Source organism: Telmatherina bonti (assembly GCF_933228915.1).
Source record: "Telmatherina bonti genome assembly, chromosome: 17".
NCBI lineage: Eukaryota > Metazoa > Chordata > Actinopteri > Atheriniformes > Telmatherinidae > Telmatherina > Telmatherina bonti.
In genome coordinates, this window is record NC_136615.1 from 12196154 (window position 1) to 12215996 (window position 19843).

At 37.9% G+C, this 19843-nt stretch overlaps 1 protein-coding gene across 1 annotated transcript in view; it reads right to left on the reverse strand.

Annotated features, from left to right (window-relative positions):
• Positions 1–1209: 1209 nt before the first annotated feature.
• LOC306768259 (electrogenic sodium bicarbonate cotransporter 1-like) overlaps positions 1210–19843 on the reverse strand; it is a 32633-nt gene continuing 13999 nt past the window's right edge. Inside the window, exons 7-26 of the mRNA XM_079256536.1 lie at positions 19188–19264; positions 15676–15833; positions 15499–15586; positions 12986–13140; positions 11786–11932; positions 11183–11357; positions 9272–9405; positions 8130–8392; positions 7751–7803; positions 7437–7622; positions 6457–6570; positions 5696–5857; positions 5404–5582; positions 5015–5087; positions 4191–4259; positions 2267–2440; positions 2022–2186; positions 1756–1849; positions 1404–1471; positions 1210–1291 (exon numbers count right to left, since the gene is read on the reverse strand). Of these exons, the coding sequence (XP_079112662.1) occupies positions 1428–1471; positions 1756–1849; positions 2022–2186; positions 2267–2440; positions 4191–4259; positions 5015–5087; positions 5404–5582; positions 5696–5857; positions 6457–6570; positions 7437–7622; positions 7751–7803; positions 8130–8392; positions 9272–9405; positions 11183–11357; positions 11786–11932; positions 12986–13140; positions 15499–15586; positions 15676–15833; positions 19188–19264 (2510 nt within the window). The 3' untranslated portion in view covers positions 1210–1291; positions 1404–1427. The remainder of the gene's footprint in view (positions 1292–1403; positions 1472–1755; positions 1850–2021; positions 2187–2266; positions 2441–4190; positions 4260–5014; positions 5088–5403; positions 5583–5695; positions 5858–6456; positions 6571–7436; positions 7623–7750; positions 7804–8129; positions 8393–9271; positions 9406–11182; positions 11358–11785; positions 11933–12985; positions 13141–15498; positions 15587–15675; positions 15834–19187; positions 19265–19843) is intronic.

A 19843-nucleotide genomic window follows, 5' to 3' on the forward strand; every position in this document is an offset into this window, starting at 1 on the left:
CATAAAAACCTTCTGAGAATTTTGTGAAGATTGCCCTTGAATTACCTTTCACTGCAGTTGAACTTCAGTTATTACATATTGACAAAGAAACCAAAATACAATGTGGTAAGAGTCACAGAACGAAACTGGAACTGAAGATTCAGAGATCCACAGAGCCAGTTTAAAAAGCAATAACAAACTCAAATCAGTGTTTGATCACATACTTCACAACTGATGTATTTAACATATTATGCCTGGTACCTACGTAGAATAGGAGGTAGAGCTACATAAAAGGTATCATACATCTATAACTCCCTTAAACAGGGAAAAGACAACAGAATGGAAAGCAACTATGGACAAGTTATATTCAGAATACCCACTGGTGACGTTAAAGCCATTCGTTAAATTAACCAACAATGTGTTCTGCTGTGAGCTTAAATATAATAAATACAGTTAAAAAGAGAGGAAAGGAAAAACAAAAATAGAAATTCCAGTATGTTATTAAACTGACACAAACCTTCAAGATATGAATATGTAGCCTTAAACGAATACTTAACAATTATAAATATGCCCATTAACTCAAAGTGAAGGTCTGGTTTTGTGCATATATGACTTTGTGTAGCCCTTTTGTTGAAAAAAGAAATAAAGGAGGACCTGTGATTTTGTCCAGATGCAGTACCTCCACGGTCTCTCAAGCAGTTCTGATTTACCGCCTCAAAACAACAGAATGCATCACACTAACAAAAACATTATAAGAAGACATATTTTAATATTCATTATACTTTAATAAAAAAAGATTCATTTGAAAACTCTGGGGAATTCCTGCTAATTTGTATAAAGTAATAAATGTGGAGACAGTATAAAGAAGCTTATTGCATCGTGGACTAATTTAATGTGTGCGCATCTTAATAGAGATGGTTAATAAATTGACTAATAAGACATTAATAATCTGCAAAAGCTGCATAGAGATGACCTCAAATAGCCCTTTTTGTTTTCTGAAAAAAAAGAAAAAAAGAAAAAAAACAAAGACAAGTTAAAGTCAAACGGATCTAAGTTGAGCCCTCGTTAAATTTGTTAAGACATTTTCATCCAACTATTTGGATTTAACTTTGCATCAATGATATTAAAAAATCCGTTATGAGGCGGCACTGTGGTGGAAGGATAAAAGGATGGCTATCAAATATTGTGCTGCATCTTTGGAAAGTTCCGTCACAGCTCACTTTCAGAGCCCTTTTTCCAGAGGAACCCGCAATCTTCTCGATCGATTCGAATCCGAGGTGAACCGTAGTATGAGAATGAACCTCTGTCAAGACTGAAAGAGAAAGAGACATGCTGATGTAAACGTGTAATGAGCTCAAAATCAGACAGTGTGAGTTACTGTTGGAGTGAACACAGTCCACAAACACCACATGGTACTCACTTACACATTGGGAGACTCAAAATAGCGTTCAGCACGGTGAATGGGGGTTAAGGAAAGTTTCCGACTGATGTCCTGGTGGAAAAGAGGAGGAAAACACCAAATTTTAAAGCAAGAGGAAAGTTAAATTCAACAGCAGAATGAAAGAGAAAGAAAAAAAGCAAACACTGCAAAGCTTCTTTTAGAGTTGCAATGTAAAGAACGGATGATGAAGTGACTGCTAAAGAGTTGAAAGTGGCAGGTTAGTGGTCAGTGCTAGCGGGTCAGTACGAAAGGAGAAATGAGAGCACAAAGCTTTTAGAAGCAAAGTTTGAGCAGCTCCTGGAGCTACAGCAAAGCAAACCCTGGCTAGTACTCACTATCCAAAGATTTATCCCCCAACATGGGCTCCTGCTCCATCATATCCAAAGAGATTTTTATAGTGGGGATATTTTCATGGTAGGGGTAGTCAGACTGTGGGATGAGGGAGGGACAACATTAACACTCACAGAAAGTGTTTTTTTTTCTTTCCTTTTTAAGATGAGGATCTACAGGCGGTTGTATAAACACTTGAAAAGTGGAAACAAAAAAAAAAATGGTATGCATTTATTCTGGATTGCACAAAAACAAAGTGTTGGTTACTTACAAAGTCAATTTCGCTGTCAATGCTTCCCTTCTTCTTGTTTTTCTTTTTCTTCTCATCCTCTTTCTTTTTCTTATCCTTCTCTGGAATCACGTCATCCAGATAGCTGAGGTCGTGTTGGGAGAAAACGTAGTCCATGGCCTTTCGGACGGCAACCAACGCCAAAATCTACAGACGGAGAGGTGGTTCATTTCAAGGTCAGACACTGAGCTCTGTTTGTGTTGAGCGACATGTTGCCCGATTCTCACCATGACAGGGAAAATGATGGCAGCCACAGTGGATTTGAGGATCCAGAGGAGGGCCAAACACAGGGCCTGGATGAAGGTGAAGAGGTGAATGCGTCTCTGAGGGACGTGACGCAGGTAAATCAGGTCTGGCTGGTGTTTGGCAGGCATGAGGAGCAGCTGCAGACGATCCATGAACTGACAGAAGCAATCAGAAAAAGTAAAATTAAAAAAAAAAAAAAAAGGACATCCACATGAAGCAGCAGTCCCACACATGTCTCCCAGCTAGTAGCTATTTTGTCTTGTAATATAAAGTTGCAGAGATTACAACTTGCAGTTGGAGTAGCACATTTCATTTTCAGGCTCTGCCTTCAGTGTTTGTCACAGTAGTTTGCCTTCAAAGGGCAGATTTCAGCTCATGAGTGACAGCAGAAGCGTTGTGATGCAGATTACATTGATCTACAGAAGACAAATACATCCTGAAGCAACTAGGACATTGTCTTAATGTAAGTGCTGCATTTTAGCAAACAGACGGCTGGTTTCACATGGTGTGAAGATTTATTTAACAATCTGCTATGCAGGGTCACATGGTTCATCCATATGGAGTCACCTGGCTAGAACACTGCATGAAACTGAACTGGGAAAAACTTCAGCTTCTTCAAAATGTAGCAGGCAGAATGCAGCACTAAAATCACTTTACTGGCTCACTTTTTATGACAGAAATGGCTTCAAAATGCTTTGGTAGTCCGTAAAACACTTAACAGGTCAGCCCATCTGTACGTCTGATCATGAGGTGTGGGGTAAATGACAATAATTCAGCTCTGCTGGCCTGAAGTCAGAATTTTGTCTGCATTTAGAAGCAAATTTAAAGCCTTCACACTCTCACAGGCCCATATGGTTAATAACATCATGTTCATGTCTGAATGCATATGTGTGTGTTTGAGTGTGTGTTACTATAACAACTAAGGGGGATGAAGTGTGCATAAATCATTATTGACAAACTGGTTTTCATTCCTTGGTTTCTACATTTGGATATGTTTAGATATTAGCTTTTAATTGTAATTAAGTCCTTCATTTAACTAACCTTCACTGGATATTTTGTGTTGCTTTTAATTTTTACTTCTACTGTGTGTTCTGCTATGTGTGGTCAAGTGTGGTTGTTCTAAATCTGCCTTATAAATAAACTTAACTTTATATATATATACATATATATATACATATATACATATATATACATATATATACATATATACATATATATATATATATATATATATATATATATATATATATATATATATATACATATATACATATATATATATATATATATATATATATATATATATATACATATATACATATATATATATATATATATATATATATACATATATACATATATATATACATATATACATATATATATATATATACATATATACATATATATATATATATACATATATACATATATATATATATATACATATATATACATATATACATATATATATATATATATATATATATATATATATACATATATATATACATATATATACATACATATATATATATATATATATATATATACATACATATATACATATATATATATACATATTTATATACACATATATATATATACATATTTATATACACATATATATATATATATATACATATATATACATATATATGTATACATATATATACATATATATATATATATATATATATATATATATATATATATATATATATATATATATATATATATACACATATATATATATATATATATATATATATATATATATATATATATATATATATATACATATATATGTATATATATATATATACATATATTCCACTTTTTTGTGGAAATGGACCCAGTAATTTGCCTAGTTTACAAGAAAAAAAGCAGGCTGGACTTACTCACCTGGACACCGTTGAGTGATGCCACCCCCATATAGAGGAACACACCGTACAGCACAGGCATGGGAATGAACTACGGAACATAATGATAATAGTAAAAAAAAAAAAAAAAAAGTGTAATTGTAAAGGCTGAGAAGATAGTTTAATGCAAGTTCCCATTACAAGTAAGAAGTATTTGTGTTTTCAGAATCATTACTTTGTTTAAAAATAGCCCACAAGCAGCTTTTCTAAGTAGGTCTGTTAGGTGGATGGACACGGTCACCGGTCACTTGGGTGGCACAGGTGTCAGCTTTATAAGTTCTCAGTATTACCTACATTAGCCTTTCATCATTAGAGGAAAAAAAAACTAAAATTAACCCTGGCAACCTTAAAAATGTAGGACAGAAACTGCTCATTAAAATGGCAACAAAAGGAGATAAAACTGGAACAATGAAGAGACATCAGTGTCATTTTTCAAGTAGCTATAGTGTGCAAGGTAAGAGAAGTGAGAGAAAAAAAAAAAAAAAAGTATTTTTAGAAGCAATGGCATAAAATGGCCACAAGAGGGAGCAGCAGTTCCAACAACCCACCCTCAGTTGCTTCACTCATGTATTTGGCATCTTAATGAGCGAATGGAAACTCGAGAAGCTACTCTGTAGCAAATGAAGCCTGAAATCCTGATGAACATGCTCATTTCTCACTGAATTACTTCAGCTATGTCACTTTCTAATCGGATGAATGAAAGACTTTAAATTATTTTAAATTTAAGTGAGGTGACAAGAGTTTGTCCTGAAAGAAGCAGACAGTAATCCACATTTCCAAGGAGGAATTAAAAAGTTGGAGCTGTACCTTGAGGATAGGAGCCATGAAGACAGAGAGTCCCGTCAGCAGGAACACAAAGATACCAGTAACTCTTTGCTCCCTGGTTTGTTGGAAAAAGAACAAAACTAATCAGGCAACGGCACTCCATCGGAGAAGTACAAACTTCCTTTTCATAAATAGACAGAATGTACGGTTAACATAAAATGTCTTGACATAGTAGGACTCCTTAAGCAGGAACTGTAAGCGTTGGAGCTTCATAATAGAAATCAGTCATCTATAGAAATCCGTGATGCCAGAAAAAGTTTCACATGCTTAAAAAAAAGAACAGTAACTTATGTAGAAAAAGGGAAAAAAAAAAGAACATTAAAATTTAGAAATTCTAAAAATCTAATCATGCTGATGCTTCGTCAACTCACCTGACACCCAGGAATTTGGGCTGCTCTCCGGGTGCTGATGTCTCGGTTTCCATTTTCAGGGAATCGATGTGGGCGATGGAGATGACCGTGGCGGCAACGTACCATGGTAACCCCATAAAAGAGCAGACCATCATCAGGATGGCCACCCAGAACAGGTCCAAGTGATACCCTGCCCCTTTCTGAACCAAGACATCAGTAAAGCGATGAGCAGAGCAGGAGAAACAGAACGATCTACAGAGCTACAAAGAATAAAACACCATGTGAAGATGAATATTTAAAAACCTTACAATACCTTGAGTTTGTGCTCTTTCCTGTTGACAATCACAGCGGTGATCTGCTGGTCCATAAAGATCAGAATGGTGACCAGTAGGGCAGGGATTGCAGCTGCCAAATACACCCAGAAGGGGTTTCCTCCAAAGGGAGAAATGAACCAGCCCCTGTGTGGACTTGTGGGCTACACAGATAAAAGATGGTTAGAATCTAATGGCAAATGCAGAAACTTGATTAAATCTTAAATTATTTGCGTGCACATACTGTTGAATACAGGTTAAAACTTACTCAGGGTGCTGATGTAGCACCTTTAGATTGAGTTTTTTTTCTTATTTGATTTGAGGGTGAGATTACTGATGCATCATTACATGACAGAAAGCGGTGAAATAAACCTCTGTGGTCAAACAATGCTGGTTCTGTACAAGCAACTGGAAGAGCATCTGTTCTCATATCACCTGTAATCAGGTTTTACCAGCTCTTCTACCGAAGGTCGAGCTTGTGGGGCTGCCAGCTGAGGAACATTTGAGCTCAGCAATCTCCAAAAATGTCAGTGTCTTAGTTTCAGGTAATATGTATCCTGCAGTGCAAACTACAAAGAGGGCATTGTACTGGGATTTACGGAATTACAGAGGCTTGCTTGCTGAAACATGAATCATTAAATCAAGGAAGCTACACCCAGCTGACAACAATCCTTTTATTCAAAGCTCCACACACACACACAGCAAAACATGTAGATGGAGGTTTTGTATCTTTATCTGCATTCCTGTAAAGTGTGGTGTTTACCTTGAATTCACTAGGCACGATGAGCTTTGGGGTGTTCACACCAACAAAGGCGTCCACGCCACAGAAGAGAAGGATGGTCAAGATGATGGCAAAGTCACTGATGAGCTTCCTCACCTGGACAGCAGACATATTTAAAACAGGTTTGATGGTGTCTTTTCAAAGAACGAGCGACAGTATTATTTGTGATGGACAAAAGAACTACAAGTTAAATCCCCTTGTTGTTTATAGAAAGAACTATTAACTGACTAACTCATTTTTGACAACCAGAAGAGAAAATGTTAGTATCTGATCTCAGCATCTGCAAAAAAAAAAAAAAAAAAGCCTTAAATGCAACCAATGATTTTGATCCAAAGGGAAATATTGCATCTTAGTAGTTCAATGCATGAATGGTATATAAGGCCAAAGTTTCTGTGGATACCTTTAACTTGAAATGATGGTGTTTAATTTATTCTTTTTAATCCAAATTCACACATTCAAGTATAATATCTTTGGCAATTAATCTTTAAACACTGATCTTGTCCCATTGCATGGAGCAGTAAGTGTCTGGAGCATTGGTGCATGCTCCATAGTTTGTTATTAAACAACAAGAGCAGGGATTTTGTTCATTTCATTTGTGCTCAAATCAGTGTTTCCCCCAGATTTGCTGCCATTCCATCAGACTGTACGTGCCACCTAGGAGGACGCACTGAATAACAGGTAAAAGCCAGGGGACAAAAGTCTTGTATACATGACTACACCAATGGCATCTGTGGAGCAGCCATCCAGAAATAGGTTTAATTTTTAATTTCTTCTTTTTTTTTTTTTTTTTACAGACAACTGAACCTTTACAGCCAGTAAAGTTGAAGTAACTTATGTAAAGTCTTAGTTTTCTAGTTGTAGAGGTTGGAAAAATATACATAAAACCCCACAATGTAATGTTCTTTTGTTTGTTTCAGAGCAAAGCCAGCTTGTACAAGCTAAAAACAGAAATCATAACTTACTGTTGTGGGGAAAAATCTGCTGGTCTTGAACTTCTTCAGACCCATGGAGCAGGCGTAGGTTCCAAAGAACAAGATGAAGGACATCAGGGTGATGTCAGGCACGTAGTTACAGGCGTCTCCGACCAGCAGCCCTCCAAACTTCTCACACTGGTCTTTGGTGAGTGACGCCCAGGTGGCATTTTCTGGCTGGACATACAAGAAAAGATAGTTTTTACTTTGAAACTTACAATACTTTGATTTTTAAAAAGGTAATTTTCAGATCAAAGTTACTCATACCATGCTTGCAAATGAAACAAAACAAGAACAAAACATACCAGGTCGGTACTGTTTGTCCAGGCAGAAATATCAAGAGGTCCTGACAAGTTGCCTACAGAAGAGAAACAACATGTAATCATGAAAATGAGAATATTTCTGATAACACAACAGTGTAAAGTCATTTACTACACATACTGATGGTTCTGCTGGGAAAGTAAACACTATCTAAACAATGACACATACTAGTATCATTTGTTATTTCCAGTAGAAACACAGTTTAAGATACAGAAGCAGCTCCCTGCCAAATGTGGCAACAACAAATATGACTTCAGCTCTGAGTGTTTGATGTCATGACAACTACATTTTAACTACTACAGATTTCTACGTGGCGTTTAACTCTGTTTAACTCTTGCACTGCAGCAAAACTGTTGAATATACCTGGTACGCAGCGGCAGTCGTACTGCGTGATGAGGTTGGCATTGAAGTCCACATTGATTGGGTTGTGGTGGGCCAGCTTTATCATCTTTTTGAAAGCATCATAGATGAAGATGAAGCTGATGAGAGCAGAGAACCCCTCCTCTGTGAAACGTGTGAAATACTGCACCAGGAAGCTGGCGTCAGTGGCGACCAGCACCAGACAGAATAAAGCGGACCACAGGCCGATCCACAGCCGGAACTCAAGGTAGTCAAAGTCATTGTCTCTGAAAACAAAGAAAACTTTGTGATCAAGTGGATACACACATCTTGATCTTAAACAGTTGTTTGATCAAGTCTCATTTGAAAGAATTCACTTCTTCAAATGTAATTTGTGCTCCAAAGTTTCTGACTGTAAAATGATCGTTTTGAGGCCTTGCAACAAGAGTCTAGGCTTTTAACTAAATGGCACTTGGTGCACAGTATGTCAGACAGTTGTGCACTGCCTAGCAGCTGCCACCAAGTCAGGGCCTGGAAACATTGAGGACGTACGCGACATTCTTCACTCCTCAGAGTAAAATTAAACGAGAATGAATTATTGATAAGGGAACATAATCAGCGTGGTGTTTGGTAATGCTAGAAGCTATTGTAAAATTCAATCAGCACAGCATCAGACCCCTCATCTATCTCCTTTCACTGCTTACTAATATCTTTATGCTCTGCAAGAACATTTCCATTTTTGCCTATACACACACATCTATAATAAGACCACATCTTCTGCTGAATGCATATTGTAGTTTCTCTATAAAGATGAGTAGTTTTGTTCTTGTCCCCAAATCAATCAAAACAGGAAGATGATGTCCTGAATACACACAACTGCAATCTGTTACCACCAAGAGACATACAGAAGGCACAAACAGTTCCAGTGTGATAAAGCTCGATGCAAAGCCGCCCGCCTATACTCTGAATGTCAATCATTTATTTCCATTCCTTAGGATTTTATGGGACGCACAAGGACAGCATCGTCTCTGTAAACAAAAACAGCATCTGTCCTTTGGGGAAAGACAGCGACCTATAAATATCCCCGAGTCTGCTCCCTCTGCTTTCGCCCTGACTTATAAGCGTTCATTTTCAAGTGGCCGAGTCTGATAAAAGGAGCTACTCACTTGCTGAAAGTGAAGAGGAGTCTTTCAAAGACAAGCACCGGGCCTGTGCTGCTGAGAATAGTCAGGGGTTGTCCAGCCAGTAGACAGAACACTGCTCCTGTCAGTGCCGTACCCAGGAAACTTTCCAACACACCCTGCAACACACACACACACACACACACACCCAAAACACACATATCAGTCTTTACACACAGCTGTAGACGGCATTGTTCAGAAAAAAAAACATCTCTCATCAGCATTATGTGGCTCTCCTTCACAAGTCAATAACACGATTCTGCTTACGCGCATGGAAAGTTGGTTTTCAATGCACTCGGCTGCAGCACTAACCCATCAGGACAGGCCTGTTGAGTTTCCAGTCATGTCAATTTGCTGGATGACTAACAACCATGTGGGTGGTTGTTCCAAGACGGGCACTTTGAAAGGGTTTGTTGAAGGCAGGAATTCCCTTCGCTGATGATGGGGGAGGGGTAAAGGTAGTGGTGGGAGAGAGTTGGGGAAGGGGGTCAGCAGTGTGCTGAGGTTACAGTGGCTGAGTAATCTGGATCTGTGGTTATTTACAGTGTGGACAAATCCCTGAGGCTGCTACAATGTAGGTCTGTCACAAGAGAAGCCCAAACAAGAACCTCCATCACTACACTGCTTTTCACTCACAGAGTTGGAGGCAAGAAACATTTGTCATAATAAAAAAGGTAGAAACAACTCTAAAAAGGGATCAACAGTTGGTTCAACAGATGGATCCAGTACGAGCCCCTAAGCTCTGAATTAGAATAGCTTATCAGCTGAAGAGACTATTAGTTCAACATGAAGGACAATGATGGAGATGAAAACTTACATTGTGACACAAATATCCCCCTTTCAGGTTATTTGTTGTGGAAAGGCTATATCTGCTGCCCTGCCCACAGGAATCATTCATTGCTATTTACGTGTCCACAGCAGATCAACAGCATACACAGCAAAACCACATCAGCTCTAACTTTACTTTTAAATCCTCTGCGACCACAATAACAAGACTCAAAATCACAATATGAGTTCTAGAAAATGCCTTGAAGTATACCTTAAAATATTTTAACATGCCTAATTTAACTGAAATGTATTGCATAGAGTTAGTACTGTAGGATTTAGGTGAGTCAAAAATAAGTTAATAGTGGCCTCCACCTGGATGCAAACCAGGTCAAAACGCAGATCTTTTATTGATTCAAAGTTAATCACCTATTTTTATCTTTACTAATCTTTCCAGAGTGCTGCATGGCACCTGCAGAGATTTACTCAAGAGCAAATTCCGACTTGAATGCTGAATGTTATGCATGTGTATGTATGCTATGTATGCTAAATAAGTTTTTTTCCTTTCTTTTTTAAAGCAAAACCATGCATTAGTAGAAACTGTATACATATATTTACCTGGTACTGAAACAAAAATTTTCTGTTTGAATGAAATTATCATTAAAAATTGTCCTGAATAATAAAAAATCAGCAAGTTTATATTTTATTTATACTTTTGTCCTTTGTACTTCTGTGCTTGCTTTTCCATTTTATCTAAAAGTTCATTTGCTTAACCCTTTAAAGCCCGACCAATAAAACAATGCCAAGAAAACTCAAATTTTTTGAGTATGAGATCTTTATTTGGCCCTTTAACAAAATGCTACCAAAACAATTCATTTTTTTGGGGACGGGGTTTTTACCATTTATTACCATGTGATATGTCAAAATGATGATAGTTTTAATCTTCTGCTTCCTGCAGTCTCTTAGGGGGCAGAAGACCAGTAACGGATTTTGCTGAACAGGATTTTGAGCAAACTTTTTACCATAAAGAGATGCAAAAACTATGTTTTAAATGTGTTACATTAGGCTTTATAGGGTTAACTGTACTTTGAAGTTATACATCATGGTGAGCAACGGAAATGATGGTGTTACCTGCATGTTTTCTGTTGCATCCCCAAGCAAGCCTCCAAATGTAATTGCATTGGTGACTGTGCCCAGATAGATAAACAAGATGGCGGACAGAGACTGGATATGCAGCGCATCGTAGAAGTCACTGGCAAAAAATGGCAGCTTCCTCTTGATATCCAGGATGAGACCTCCACAAAACCTTAAAGAGAGTCAACCGAGTTAGTGAATGCAGTGTTCTCATGTCTTTCAGTAACACATGATGTATGTAAAGTGGCAAAGTCTTTCATTCGCAAAGATCGTTTCCAGAGTTGCGTAAGAAAGAGGAGACAAGCAAAATGTTGCTCACAATGAAACACTTCTTTGTTCTATAAGTCCTTGTGGAACATTTCCTCATAGAAAACTTGGTGAGGCTTCAAGTTTAAATGCTTTTCTTTGTCTGACTTTTCTTCGCAATAGACATCACAGTTGACAGCATGATGAGTCCTAACCTGCAAAGCTCACCCGAGCTACCTTTCAAAGTAAAAGGTTTTTAGAAACAAAGACATACATCTGTTTGTAAGCTGCTATTCCATATTGGTTTATCATTCTCTCAACAGGTTCCTATAGAAGTATGTCTTTTTTAATTACCTTCTTGTACGCTGAAGCTCCTCTCCAACTTCGTGTCCACCTCCTCCACCTGCTCCTCCTGCTCCTCCTCCTCCTCCTCCATATCCCGCATCATGGGGAGTGTCACCATTCAACTGTGGTGCCTCTAATCCAGAATATAGGTTCTTCCTTTAAAAAAAAAAAAAAAAAGCAAATACAGTAAAATGAAGAATGAAACTGAACTTGCATAAAGTCAATTGGAGAACTTTTATTTTTGTGTTTGGATCATTAAAAAAAAAAAAAAAAAACCTTCGAACATCAACATCAAATGACAAAAACTTTGTAACAGGACAGTAAAGTGACTCTTAAAGAGCTCTTTAAAAAATTGTCGGTAAAAATTGTTTGGATGCTCGTGTTTGTAATGTGATAATAGTTGTTTGCTGCACAGGAAGCAAATCTTAAGGAAGGACATCCGGAAGAACCAAATGGAAAGAGCTCTTATTTAGGAATTCTTTCAATCTTTGGGAATATTTTGGAGAATTTTCTTTTTTTTACCAGCTCAGATGTGATTTTAAAATTTGTTTCAATTACCTATAACGGAGAAAAGATTTTCTTGGAAAGAGAGCATATATGCATATTTTTCTTATCCCACCTTCTACATGCAAATCAAACACAGCAATGGAAAACCAGAAAACAAATTAGGAATCCTGGTAGAAATGATTTACACTGAGAAAATGTCCATAACATAATACATACAGAGATTTAAGCCACTTTTAAAGGTGCTTCACACAGGACATTGTCATAGACATCCACAATACAAGAGCGTACATTTGGCTCCATTTGTGGGGTTTTTTTCCACGCTTGTTGCTAAAAAGCACTGTTTCTCAATCCTTGTTTTTTTCTTTAAATTAAATTAATCATTTACATGCTGGATGTTGAACTTTTTAAAATGGTTTGACTTTTAAAGTTGGCTGCTTATGTCAGCAAACCATTACTTTTGCTGAATACCAGTCTTTCACACATCATGCAGCAAATTAGCATTTCAGTTAATGCTTCACATTTGTTGTAATTATTAATTTAGGTGAACAAGCTTTAAAGGAAAAAAAAAAAAAAAGAGAGGGTGAGATCGTGTTTGGGAAGACGTTCTTATTAATGCTCTTGCTATTAGATAAACAGTAGCTTTGACGGATTTATAAAACTATGACTTCATTCATTTGGATTATGGGGTGGATTAGAGCGTACCTCTTGTCTGAGGATGGCAGCGATTTGGGTGGCTCTATCCTGATATCAGGGTCCCACTCGCCAGGTGGCAGGACAATCACCTCATCCAGAAACTCGTCAATGCCAGCCAGCAGGTCCTTTCTGTCCTTTGCTTTGTAGGCGATATCATGGAAAACCTGTTGGCAAGGAAACATGATTAACATTAGTAATAAACTTATAAATAATGCAGCATGCCCTTTATTCCTCCAGAGCAGATAATCCTCAGCTACAGCGCTGCACTGGAAAATATTTCCTATTCACTTTTGATTACTTGAACAAAGAGTGCTGGACATTAATGATCACAAATAAACACACCACCAAACCAAACAAACAAATTTAAAACTCTTTTATAGTGTAAACAAGGTGCCACTACGTGGACTGATTTTAAGGTTCTTTTTGTTGTTTATAAATGTCTTCATGGCCTTCTTCTTTATCTGACCTCATTTAAATCCTCAACCCTCATGGACCCTGAGGTCAGTCTTCTGGTACAGGTCTTTTAGTTGCCCCTAAAGTCAGAACCCAAACTTGTGGTGAGGCCTGGGTCCACCACTACGACCCGAGGCCAGAGGACCTCAGGGCTGCAGAGAACATTGATGTTTTTAAAAAGATTTCAAACCTGGTATTTAACTAAAATTTTATTTGATTTTCTTTTAGCCTATTTTATTTAATCTTTCTTATTTCATTATCATTTATAAAAGAATTTCTTACTTTTTATGACCTCTGCCGAGGGGACTATGTTTTTACAGGCGTTTATCTTTTTGTTTGTCTGTCTGTTTGTGTTTGAGATGACTCAAATAGTTTTGAACGGATTTTCATGAAATTTTCAGGAGTTGTTGGAAATATGAAAAGGAAGAACTGATTTCATTTTGGTGAGGATGAGGATCACCGTTTGGATCCAGGAATTTTAAAAGGCGTTGGCGGAGGTTTGCTCTCTCCGAGTGCTTTTCTGGATAATTGTATACTTTTTTATTGTCTATATTGTTTTTACTGTTTTGTTTTACCCAAGTACATTGTTTTATGAATTCCTTCATCATCTAGTTATATTCTATATCTGTTGCTTTTATTTGGTCTCATTGTATAACATTTTTATATCCAGTGTTGGATGAGATATTACGATCAGGTGTGTGTTTTTGAAACTGTTAAGTCATATATTTGGGTGAATGAAGACAAGTGTTTCTTTTATGAGCAGCAAATTCTTTTTATGCAAAGTATTTTGTGCTACTTGTTTAATGAAAAGTGCTTTAGAAATTAAATTTGAATCTGTGTATGTCTGCACTGTCACTACCTTTTCCACAGAGAAACACGAGGCACTGACGTACAACACACAAACATCTGATAAAGCTGTACCACGACTGTTGAGAGGGTAAAGTTTAACTTTAGGAAATCTAGGAAAAACCCTTCCTAACCTACCATGTTGACATGAGATATGCTGGGAAGAGTTGAGGCCTGTGGGAAAATGCAGGCCAGGTGCTCGTGAGATTAAGAATGTTTGGAGCTGAGTGTTCACATCCAACAGACACCAAGCCGCTAGGATTTAAAAATTGTTTTAGTTATTTTTGCCTCCTTCCCTTCAATATGTTTATTTAGCACCTAAACAAAGAACTTCACCACCCCACCATACCCCCCTACCTTAAAGTGCCTTAAATACTTGAATCTTTGATCTAAATTGACTTGTTTACTGAACTAGTCACCCTACTGTGAATAAATCTGAAGATATTTCTTATCCAAGCTTAACATCTACACAGAGCTGACTTAATCCTATCAGAGATTACACGAGACGTTACATGTGAATGGAAATGTTTTTAATCCGTACAGTTGATCGCTCATTTTAACACATGTTTCTTTGTATTATAAATAATAAAATCAGCTTTGGACATGCAAATAAGCCAATTATATAAATCTTGATGCAGAAGCAAGTTATATAAAAGCTCCGCTAGGGTATTAAATTAATTTATTAACTGTGGATGTCACGGTGTAGAAGCATGAGAGAGAATTCCTGTATTGACTAAGTAAGTCATACTTACAAAAAAGGTGGCAATATTCTCAAATTCAGCTTGCTAGTGTTGAGTTTTCTTTGGGTGACCCATTACAAACTTAAACCTTTACGTGTTTTATGCTTTTCTTTGTAGGAACCCTATCCCTCAAGGTTTTTCTTTGTTTTTCTGGCTTCTTTAGTTGCTTCCAGGTCAAACCCTGGTAAGAAAACAGCAGAGGATGCTCAGAGCGCCTGGGCTGGTTTTGTTCCAGTTAAACATGTACTGTACATGCTGGAGAAATTCAGCACTGAACGCGTTACTCTGATATCGAGAAATTTGATGTAATGTGATTTCAATCAGACAATCATGTTGAATTATTTATACAGCCAGACAATAATTTGATCTTTTCCCATCATGGAAACATTTTCATGATATATGTCTTTAAAAGAAATCTGATCAATCGGTTTGAGCAAAATGAAGCGAGAGTCATTTTTTGTCCCTTTCACAACAACAACTCACCTCATCTGACATCAGGGTAGCAATGGCTCTTCCAATCTCACGATAAGACTTTACTTTCCCTTTGGGGCCCAACATGACGAAGAGAAATCTACATGGAAAATGTTTTTAAAAATTAGATTTTGATGGTTTAGGTGCATTTTTAAAGGCTGTGTGAGCTTTTCTTTTACAGAGGAATACCTTGTGGGTACGGGAACTTCAGTGAGGGCCCCCAGCATAACAGCCTGCTGCAGACGGACAAAAGCCACAAAGGGTGTTTCCAGGAAATCTACCTCCCCGACTAGCACATTTGATGCCTCAGCATCGCGGGGCAATTTCTTCATGAACTTGTTCTTCAGCTATTTCGACAAGGTGGAGCAGGGCGGAAATGGAATGAAAAGATCGAATTAGTGCATGTAAATATCAGGCAGCAATGTAAACATTCCTGAAAATGCTTATTTAAAGACAAGAAGATTTGACTGCACATAAACAATTACTTTTTGTATTAATGATCAAAGATAAATGCGACTGAAAAAATTAATATATAAAGAATAAGGCAGAGACTGACATGGTGTGTTTGATGTCTCTATAGCAAGTAGGAACAGGTAGTACCCGCCCTTTCCTTGAATTATGTATAAGGAGCAGCTTGATTTTGTGCCATCTAATAAACAAACTTTACTACAGTATGTATCCAAAGTCTACAATGTGCTCATTTTGGACTTGGCAAAAGAATAAGCACAAAGACCACACAGTGATAAGCCTCAATATTTACACCACTGATACGGTGCAATGCTGTGCTGGAAATCTTGGATCCTGGTGTTCAGTTGGACAAAACTTTGACGCATAACACTCTCTTAAACATTGTTGCAATCCAAACACACCCACATCATGGCAACATCAACCCCTAATGACAGACAATGTATTCCACCACACAACATAAACTTCTAACAGCTCAGGGAGTTGACCCGACCTCCATCCTCTCCAGTTTCTCCAGTTTATCCCAATGTTAGATGTCACAGGACACAAAAAAGTCCTGAATCTAGGAAACAACTCAAACTTTTTTCTTTTTTTTTTTGGCGGCACATTATCAAAAGGCTAGTTTTAGTATCGTGGGTGAGTCATGCAAACCCCCGAGGAGATAAAGACTCCCTTTCTGGGAGATGATTAACAGCTGATTTGTAAAATGTCAAAGGCCAGGGGACTTATTTATAAAGCTGGTATATGTACAAAAAAAAAAAAAATCAAGATTTACAATATATAGAAACAGAGATGTGTGTTATTAAACCTGTACAGCTAAAATATCCAGTTAATGTAAAAAAAACAAAAAAAACAAAACATACATACATATTATATGAAATCCAGTCACATCAGGCTTGTCATTAAGGCTGCAACTAGGTTATTTCCCCTGCCTGTAGCAGTTCAGAAAATTGACTAATGGTTAGTTAAAAGGCATGCAATCCAATGCCTAAAGACACATGATCGCTCATCTGATACTGCTGGAGGGCATGCTGCATGGGAGTCTCTGAAGGTAGCAGATTTTAGAGAGACCAGCATTGGCTCACTATGATGAATGGCTCATGACCAAGTCTCGACTGTGACATGCTGTGTTCTACCTCTGTGATGCTTTAGGCCTAGCGTTACAAAGACCAATCAGAAGGAACCATGCCATGCCAGCCCACCTGCAAGAGCTGACAATACAGGTTTGGTTTTTTTTGCAAATAGCACCTTCCAGAAGGAACTGACAGACAAGTCGGCAATATCAAAGCCAACCTTTAGCTGTATTATTATGTCAAATATGTTAAACAATATCATTGTTTTGTCACAATGTTACTAGTAAACTAAAGGGGAAAAAAAGGAAAATGACTTTTACAGCAATTTCCAGTTTCTCCAGAGTAAACGGTGCTAATGTCTGCACTCATGTTGAAATAAAGCAGGGGTGTTAAAAGTCGGTCCTCTAGGATTGCTATCCTGCTGGTTTTCAATATATCCGTGTTCCAAAACACCCGGTTTGCATTAAATGGATCCCTCTGCCTATTAGGTTGTGTTTAATGACTGATTCAGTCCGGAGTACCGGAGGTGCACAATAAGGACACCAAATGAAAATGAATCTGCCTTTATAACCTGAAAGCATTTTCATTTTAATGCATACATGTTGCATTACATAGTATTGCCTCATTGGCCAGGGTCGAATCAACTAAAAGACACAGCAGTGTGGGATGCAGACTTCAGCAAGGCTTCTGGTAAGGATAATTCATGTAAAAGTTGCTGTTACATACTACTGCAGTAACGAACCTGTTCTTCAAACTTGCATGTGACAATGGCTCCTTTTCCCAGCTTATCACTACCCAGCCAAGCCCTCTCCTTGATTGTGCAATGTACGTTGCACACCTGCAGCGTTGTGCAAGATAGCGATAGCAGGTGCTGTGCTACTGTAGTGTCTGGAACTTCATAGTGATTATTCAGAGGCAAAAAGATACCTTGATGTGTTCAAATGAACTCAGTTTGACTTTTAACAGCAGATGCTGATAGTTGCTTCAGACTATTTGTGTCTGACTTTACTATTACCATTTAGGAGATATTCGTTAGCAAAAGTGTACAGCTATGGACAGGCAGCATCATCCAGAAAAAGTCTTGCAAGTCTAAAATCATTTCTTTCAGCCGTTCTGAAGTGGAGTCGTATTTGGGACAAGTTGCAGACGAAGTATAGAAGCTTGTGGTTAATAGCATATATTAGACACTAGGCTAAAAACAAGGCAAAGACTTATCTATCCTGGTTTACAATCTCTCCAGCTTTAAGTTATCAGGGTTGTCATTCTGATGTGGGCCAGGTGAAAATCAAGTCCCATTTTTTTGTTGAACAAGTCATTTCCTGAGAGCATTTTTACATTGACTGTTCAACGGTCACCAACTCCTTTGAACGGAGGCACTACGCTACATTCATGGCACTAAAGGAGAATGTGCCGCCGCCACCACAGCCTCATGTTGTCCCTGACCTACATCCCTATCCCCTTGTGTTTAAACAAAATGCTACTGTTGTATCTTGGCATCTGGAAGTGATGCAATGCTTTGTGGCATTGCTGATGCCTACGTCTTGCCCACCGTGGTCCTACGAGCTCCATCTTTCATTCAGAACAAAATCTGCTACTTTTTTCCTTGCTTGAGTCATCATGAAAAAAAAAAACTTCAATGAACGTTTATCAGGGACATTCAGCTACTATTTATGCAACCTTAGGGCAATGCGCTACCTCACATCCACAAACTATACAGCTGATTTTTATTTATAAACAAAAAGAAGTGTAAGCTTCTGCATGCCCCATTTCCTGTTTTTCTAACATGTATTGATCTTTCCGATACAGTTTTATAAATGAGGCCCCAGATCACTCTGACTTATCTAATGTTTAATTAACAGTTGTTACAGTTTAACTGTTTCTGTGATGTTCCTTATCAGTGTGCAGCGTATCAGTTCCCAGGCCGACAATTCACAAGCTGTTTAATCACTCTTGAGCTTCGACAGCGAGAGAAGCTGCACAGACAACAGAAACTCACACAACAAAGCTTTTGTTGTCATAAGTGCGTATATGCACCGGAGGTCAAGCATGTACTCATCCCAACGGACGTACTGCTGTTGCTTTGTGGGTGGAGATCACAAAAAAACGTCGCTTTTTTTCTATCATTTCATAGAAAAATGAAGACGAGACAAGTGAACATATTACCTGATCCTTCTCTGGTTTGTCAGAGAAGTCACTCAAGCTATTAGAGGTGAGGTTCCGGTGAGCAGTAGTTGGGCTACCTGCAGAAAGGTGAGGTGATGTTAGGATCAGAGATCAAGCAAGGCAGTAAATGAGCCATTATTGGCTGAGGAGGGGGGGGGTTAGGTTAAAGAATAGAAAAGCATGAGCAAAGTACAGGATGAGAGTCAGAAACATCCGCTAAATGTGGCAAGGCTTAAACTCTAGAACTAACGCCAGCTGGTTGTTCATTCAGTCCCTCTCCAGAGAGGAGAGCTGGAATTTGTGGTCATGTCAGGTCTCCTGTGTGAGCAGACACATGCTTAGGCAACTACCGGCAAATGAATGGAAGTGTAAACCTTGGAACTGAGTTTGATGCAGTCCATTTACTCATCTACTCTTATTGGCCATGCTAGAGCGCCAAGTCTAAACTAATTCAGCATTTTCCTGCCAAATAAATATTTAGTTAAGCACATGAAGAGTGTTTCCACATCTGCTTCGGTTTGTAGCGCTGAATAAATCTAAAACCAGTCTTTTATCACAATGTTAGTTCAACATTACACTGCAAAAACTCAGCCTTAAAAAACAAGGAAAAAATATACAAAAAACGTGGTAAATGTTGCTTAAAATAAGATAAATTA